Source organism: Panthera uncia (genome assembly GCF_023721935.1).
Source record: "Panthera uncia isolate 11264 chromosome B2 unlocalized genomic scaffold, Puncia_PCG_1.0 HiC_scaffold_25, whole genome shotgun sequence".
NCBI lineage: Eukaryota > Metazoa > Chordata > Mammalia > Carnivora > Felidae > Panthera > Panthera uncia.
The window spans coordinates 100,586-107,997 of NW_026057581.1; the positions used below are offsets into that span (position 1 = coordinate 100,586).

A 7,412-nucleotide genomic window follows, 5' to 3' on the forward strand; every position below is an offset into this window, starting at 1 on the left:
CGGGCCTGGAAGTGTGGCCAGTACCAGCTGAGATGTGCCACAGTGTAAAATACACCCCGATTTCAAAGACTTAGCACCAGTTAGAAAGAACACAAAATCTCTCATTTCTTATCTTTAGACCAATCACATGTTGAAATGATAGTATTTGGGGTTAACAAAACATTAAAATTAATTTCACTTTTTAGAATATGGCTACTAAGGAAGTTTGCTTGCATCTGTGGCTCACGCTGTATTTCTATGCGGGACACACAGCTCTGAGTGCATATTACGGCCGTCCACCTTCCTCCTGCTGCCTTGGGCAAGAATAACCCAGCTTTGCCCAAGCTCCACGCTGACAGCATGGGTGTCATAGGGCTGGGGGGTAAGAGTGTGGGGTGTGCAGTCACCATAAATGAGTGCTGGCTGCTGCTCTTTTTCTTTGTCTCCCCCACGGGGGGTTTGGTGCAGCCTCCTTGGAAGCCTGTGGCAGGCCGCTGGGGGCATCACTGGGGAAGCCGTCTGGGCTGTGTTCCCCTGAGCACCGCCTTATCTGAGTCCCGACACCCCCTGCCTGCCCACTGCTTGCCCTGGGCCCGCTGATACCTGTAATCTCCCTGGGCACAGCTGGCCACGTTGCAGGGGCTGGGCTGGCATCTCTGCTCTCTGACTCAGTCTCCCTCCCACCCCCAAAGGAGGGACCTATCTGTCAAGTGTGGGCGGCCGAGATAGCAGCACTGACGTGCGTGTGGATGAACAGGAGGGAACGCTGAGCCCCAGGCTGCGGACACCAGCCCAGAGAGTAACTGGGGTCACCTCTGGAGCTGCGGGCTCTTCGTCCCCCCTCTCCTCTGCTGCTTGTCCATCTGTCTTGGACCGTCGCATCTGTGGCTTTGGGACAGGGACAGAAGACCCCGGGCGTGTAGGCGGATGCCTTGCCTCTGGGCACGTGTGTGTGCAGGTGACCATGAGGGTGCCCGTGCGTGTGTGAGATGTGCCCGTGTGTCCTGACCGCTTCCCCAGCCAAGCAGAGAGGGCGACCTTGAGGAGCGAGTGGGCACAGCAGCACCATGGCCTCGGCCGCCTCTGTGAGCAGTCTGGTGGATGAGGTCAGCTGCCCCATCTGCCAAGGCACCCTCAGGGAGCCGGTCACCATCGACTGCGGCCACAACTTCTGCCGCAGCTGCCTGACCCGCTACTGTGAGGTCCCGGGCCCGGAGCCAGAGGAGTCCCTCGCCTGCCCGCTCTGCAAGCAGCCCTTCCGCCCGGCGGGCTTGCGGCCCAACTGGCAGCTGGCCAGCGTGGTGGACAACATCGAGCGCCTCAGGCTGGCGCCCACGCCGGGCCTGGACGAGGAGGACGTGTGCAAGGAGCACGGGGAGAAGATCTACTTCTTCTGCGAGGATGATGAGACACAGCTGTGCGTGCTGTGCCGCGAGGCGTGGGCACACCGGGCCCACACCGTGCGCTTCCTGGAGGACGCAGCCGGGCCCTACCGGGTAGGAGTCTGTCTCCCCCACTCTGTCAGCATGCAGGCAGCTCCGGGTGCAGGGTCGGTGTTTGTGCGTCCGCACGTTCTGAGTTGTTCACTCACGGCCGACATGTGGCTCGGTGAACGTGCACTGAGCGACGGAGTGGCCATGACGTGAGAGTGTGTGTCTGCACACAGGGCCTCAGGACACAGGGTTTGTATGTGAGGGAATGAGGCCCAAACAGTACGGAACAGGCAGGAGTGTTTGCGTGTTCACCGGTGCACGTGGGAAGGGGGGGGGGGGGGGTGACTGTGTAAGTGTACTGTGGGAGTGGTCATGTCTGTGAGTAAATGAATGTTTGCACGCAGGTTGGGTAAACGTCTATGTGGGGTGCAGCTTTATCTTTCATTAAATCTGAGCACCTCTGAGTCACTCACACACTGTGTTTCAGCAAACGTGGGTGTCTGCACGCATTGGACGGTGAGGGTCCCAACTGTACTTCCGAACGTACACCTACGTGTGTGTACCTCTACCTAACTCTGTTCTAGAGCAAGCAATGTTTAAAACAATTACGGACTATTTTCACATCAGCCGAGTTTCCTCTCCCTTCCGGAATCATACGCAGGAAATTGATTGTATTCACAAGAAAAAGTTGTTTGAATTCGTTTCCTCAAGATCAGGGAGAAAGTGGGAATACTTTCAAAGAAGGACTTGTCGAGCTCAGGACAGTCCCACAGACAGCTTACCAAAGACGAAAAAAGTCGGGGTGCTTATCCTGAAGACAGGAAGGCTCGGGGGGGGGGGGGAACCAAGGCACAGAGGGTGCTGGCACACGTGAAGAGGACATCTTCGATCACAATTCTTGGAAAGCGAAGCAAGAAGAAAAAGACCCCTCAGGCCACCAACCCCTGGAGGCAGGGGGTTGGATGACTTCCCTCAGGCTGCTTCATTACTGGAGGCAGGGGGTTGGATGGGATGACCCCTCTTTACAAGTCGATGTTTCCGTCGTAAATGGTTCATGCTCTTTCTCTCCAGGAGCAGATACAGAAGTGTCTTGAGTGTCTAAGAAAAGAGAGAGAAGAGATTCAAAGAATCCAGGCAAGAGAAAACCAGAGGACCCAAGTCCTGCTGGTAGGTCCGTGTCCCTTCCCAGACCCCTTTCCTCCGTCCGGACCCAGGTGGCCTGGCACGGAGGGCTTCCAAGTCACTCTACGTGTGAACCCTGACTCCCTCGTGCAAATCTCTGTCCCGAATTTATCTTCCTGTGAGATTAAAGTCGTCATGACCTCATGGAATTGCCATAGAACCGAATGAGACTGTGTGTATAATGAGCTCAGTGCCGTGCATAGGGTGCGCGTTGTGAAGGGCAGGGGATTGGGCGCCCCCATCACCTCCTCATCACCTCCCCTCAGCCACGTGTGCACGTAGAAGCCCCGGCGGACGGGGCCACAGCCATGCTGGGGGATCAGTGCAGCCGCGGGAGGGATGCCGTACTGTCTAGGGACCTGAGGGTTGGGGCTCTGATTTTCCAGCAAACCCCGGAGGGCATGAACCTGGGCCAGAGGGAGAAGGCAGTGAACCAAGGAAGGAAAAGAAAGCTGAGGAAGGGAAAGAAGGAAGAGAAATGACCCCCCTGGCCTCTCCTCCTGCCCCTTCAGTCGCAGGTGGCCACCAAGAGGCAGAAAGTGATTTTCGAGTTTGCGTATCTGAGCCAGTTCCTGGAGGAACAGCAAAGCGTCCTCCTGGCCCAGCTGGAGGCGCTGGATGCGGACATCTTGAGGCAACGGGAGGAGTTCGACGTGCTGGTCAGTGAGGAGATGTGCCGCTTTGGCAGCCTGATCTCAGAACTGGAGGAGAAGAATGAGAGGCCAGCGCGAGGGCTCCTGACGGTAAGGCCTGGTCCCACGTGCTCGCCCCTGAACCCCTGCACCTGCACCCCCTCCCTCACAGGCCTTTGACTGTTCATCCCACTGCCCATCGGCAGGGAGAGCTCTGTTCGTGCCGACCTCTCGGGTGGTTTGTGAGGGTCCAACAGGAAAGTGCGGCTGGACGTGGCACTAAGCATCGAGTGCTTTGCAGGTACCAGGAGCTCTTTCCAGGGCATCCTGTGCCATGTCACCCCCACCGGTCCGGAAGTTCTTCCCGGTGCATTTCACTTCTGCACACAGGAGGGAAGACACGCGGCTCCCTGCTGGGGGTGCTGAGAAAGCACCTCCAGCCGGCAGCCAGGTCGCTTAACTGTATGGATCCATAAGATACAGGGCTTGGTGTCTGGGATCCTGATGCCTTGTAAACCCTAAAGCTCTGTGACTCTGGGATCGGGGGCCCTTTGCCTACCGGGGAACACAGTATTTGTCTTTTCTGGGTATAAGGAAGTGGGGACTGATCTCTCCCCTCTTTCTCGCAGGACATCAGAAGTACTCTGCTCAGGTGAGTCGTGGGCTGCCCTCCCCACTCCCGCTTGCGCACAAGCACGCTTCACCCCATGTCTGCACACGGCACCCTCACGTCAGGGGCGAAAGCCCTCAAATACATGTCCACACGCAGCTGCCGAGAGTAGGTAGTGGGGTCCATCCCAGAGGAAGAAGCTCTGCCCATGGGAACTGCACCTTCACGCCTGGTCGTCAGGCAGCTGGCTGAGTCTGGGGACATTGCCATGGGGGACGATTCCCAAATCCCGACCTTCGTGTGCCCCTAGATGTGAGACCAGGAAGTGCCGGAGACCAGAGGCTGTGTCCCCCGAGCTGGGCCAGAGGATTCGGGACTTCCCGCAGCAGGCCGTCCCACTGCAGAGGGAGGTGAAGCTGTTTCTGGGTAAGAGGACCCGTGAAGCCTGGGCTGGGAATGCCCTCCGTGTGCCCTGCCCCATGCTCGAGTGATGTCTGGCAAGGCTTATACCCCTCTCCTGTCTTATCCGCACATCTTTATAAAATATGCTCGTCAGCGGCACCTGGGCGGCTCAGTCGGTTAAGCGTCCGACTTCGGCTCAGGTCATGATCTCACGGTCCGTGAGTTTGAGCCCCGCGTGGGGCTCTGTGCTGACAGCTCAGAGCCTGGAGCCTGCTTCAGAGTCTGTGTCTCCCCCTCTCTGCCCCTCTCCTGCTCATGCTCTGTCTCTCTCGGTCTCTCGATAATAAATAAACGTTAAAAATTTTTATTTTATTAAAATTTATTTTATTAAAAATAAAATATGCTTGTCAGGATAATGTGACAATGAGAGGAGATAATGAAGATGAAGATTTCTGAAAAGATTTAACTGATTTGAAAAATAATTAAATAAATCTGATCTATTGGCATTAACCACTATAAAAAATAATGGTTAACAAAACCTGTCATTCTCAATACTTTAAAAAAGAGGCATTTGTAATGCATGATAAGTTTTTTTTTAATTTTTCTTGATGTTTATTTTTGAGAGAGAGGAAGACAGAACACTAGTGGGGGAGGGGCAGAGGGAAAGGGAGACACAGAATCCAAAGCAGGCTCCAGGCTCCCAGCTACCAGCACAGAGCCTGACGTGGGGCTTGAAGTCACCAGCTGCAAGGTCATGACCTGAGCCGAAGTCGGACACTTAACTGACTGAGCCACACAGGTGCCCTGCATAAGTTTTTCTTATATAAAGCTTATGTATTTATTTTGAGAGAGAGACAGGGAGAGAGAAAGCGGGGGAGGGGCAGAGAGGGGGGGAGAGAGAATCCCAAGCGGGCTCCAAGATGTCAGCTCCGAGCCCGACGTGGGTCTCGATCTCACAAACCATGAGCGTCAGAGGCTCAGCTGACTGAGCCATGCAGGCTCCTCTGCATAAGGTTTTGATGCTGAACGCTGTTCATTAATAACCAGCAGCACTATTTCTCTCTGCCCTGCGTGGCTGACCTGTCTCCCTCCCCTTCCTCCCACACGGCCGGGCACATGGGTGGGAGACCCCAGAAAGGTTGTGGTGACGAGAAAAGGTGTGAATGCTCAGAAGCGGGTCAGGCCTGTGGCTCTCAGCCCACACCCACAGGACCTCAGGAACGCTGCCCCTGGTCTCTGAATGGCCCGCCCGGAAGAGGCCTGCACTCAGTCCATCCTACAAGTCTGCCCAGAGGGCTGGCAATGAAGAGCATTTTACCCTAGTCAAAGGCTGGCCGTTGCCTATTCCAGAAATCATTTACAAGGAAAACAAGAAATAAATTAACCCCTTATCTGCTCTTGGAGTAGACGTTTCCGGAGCACCTCACATGTCCTGAGCTCAGTGAGGTCCACCCAGGGCAAGGGCGGTGACCCACGACCTCACCCTGGGATCCTGCTAGGAGCCCATGTCCTCGGCCGTCCGAGTCGCAGTCAGGCTTTGGCAAGCGCTGCAGGGATCTGAGGCCAGGTTTTGAACCACTAAACCTTTGTCCCTTCTCTCTCTGGGGCTCAGTTTCCTCTTTGTGAAATGTTCTGTGGTTTTGTGAGACCAAGGGAATCTCATCCTGTTTCGTGTCCTCTCTACAGAGAAACTCTGCTTCGAGTTGGACTATGAGCCAGGTGAGCAGCGGGTGTCAGAACGGGAGGGCATGGGGAATCTGAAATCGAAACGGAAAATTTTGCAGGGCTCTACGCTGGGCACGGCCAGAGTCCCCTGCCCACACGTGAGGAGAGGGGGAGAAAGGTTATATGGGACTGGGACAAGGTGTATCAGGGAAGGCTTCCCGGATGAGGGGACTCTGATCTGGTTCTACAATTAACAAGTGACCCGGTGACACACACACTGCTGTGCCTGATGTGCACAGTGACTCCAGCAGGTGGGAGGGAGGGCTTTCAGGTCTTCTCTGGAGGTGCTGAGTGAGCGGCCATCTCTGTCCCTCCGGGCTTTCCCCGCAGCGTGCCTCTCTCTGGACCCCCAGACCTCGCACCCGAAGCTCCTGCTGTCTGAGGACCACCAGCGGGCTCAGTTCTCCTACAAATGGCAGAGCTCGCCGGACAACCCGGAGCGTTTCGACCGGGCCACCTGCGTCCTGGCCCGCGGTGGCTTCACGGGGGGGCGGCACACGTGGCTGGTAAAGCTGGACCTGGCCCACGGGGGCAGCTGCACGGTGGGTGTGGCCCGTGAGGATGTGCGGCGGAAGGGGGAGCTGAGGCAGCGGCCCGAGGAGGGCGTGTGGGCCGTGAGGCTGGCCTGGGGCTTCGTCTCTGCTCTGGGCTCCTTCCCCACGCGGCTGGCCCTGGAGGAGCAGCCCCGGCAGGTGCGGGTGTCCCTGGACTACGAGGTGGGCTGGGTGACTTTCGCCAACGCTGTCAGCCAGCAGCCCATCTACACCTTCACTGCCTCCTTCACCCAGAAGGTCCTCCCCTTCTTCGGGCTCTGGGGCCGAGGCTCCAGCTTCTCCCTGAGTTCCTGAGAGGGCACGGCCGCCCTCCTCCAAGTCCAGGCTCACCAGGGGGAACAGAAATGTGTCGGCTGAGGACTTTGCAAGGACCAGGGGAGTGCCCTGCAGTCTGCTGACCCACCTCTCTGTGGGACCCCCAGCAGAGGCCAGTGCATGCGGGGGGGCGGACCCTGGCGAGTCCCAGGTCTGGAGCTCTACCCCAGCCTGAGACCAACCGGCTGTGTGATCGCAGGCAGGGCACAGGCCTACGTCACGTCTTCTCCCAAAAACATCGGGTTCGTTCCCTCGCACCCTCCAGAATCATTTAGTGTGTGCTGACCGTGAACCAGGCAGGATGGCAACCCCTGGCGGTCTGAAAAGGAAAAGGAAAAACTTCAGTATCTGAAGGAACACACACCAGACAGAGGACAAGGGAGTGATGGAGGCTGGGGACGGGCCGCCCTGGCAGTTGGGGAGCTCAGAGGATGGGGCCTGGCCCCCCGGGAGGGCTTTCTGGAAAGGACGGCTCTGAGAGATGAGTGTGTTCAGAGGGGGAAGGAGGGATGGCTGACTGGTGGCCCTGGGCCATATTGGGCCGCGGTCCTCGTGAGACCCTGACGCCACTGAGGCCTCC

General features: G+C 57.1%; 1 protein-coding gene across 1 annotated transcript; it reads left to right on the forward strand.

Moving 5' to 3' along the window:
• The first annotated feature begins 761 nt into the window (after window positions 1-761).
• Window positions 762-7,058, forward strand: LOC125939492 (tripartite motif-containing protein 10-like). The gene is made up of 7 exons (XM_049654946.1): window positions 762-1,475; window positions 2,484-2,579; window positions 3,107-3,337; window positions 3,856-3,878; window positions 4,147-4,262; window positions 5,925-5,957; window positions 6,294-7,058. Exons 1-7 carry the CDS (start codon window positions 1,047-1,049, stop codon window positions 6,809-6,811), a joined length of 1,446 nt encoding a protein of 481 aa, XP_049510903.1. The 5' UTR covers window positions 762-1,046; the 3' UTR covers window positions 6,812-7,058.
• Window positions 7,059-7,412: the final 354 nt, after the last annotated feature.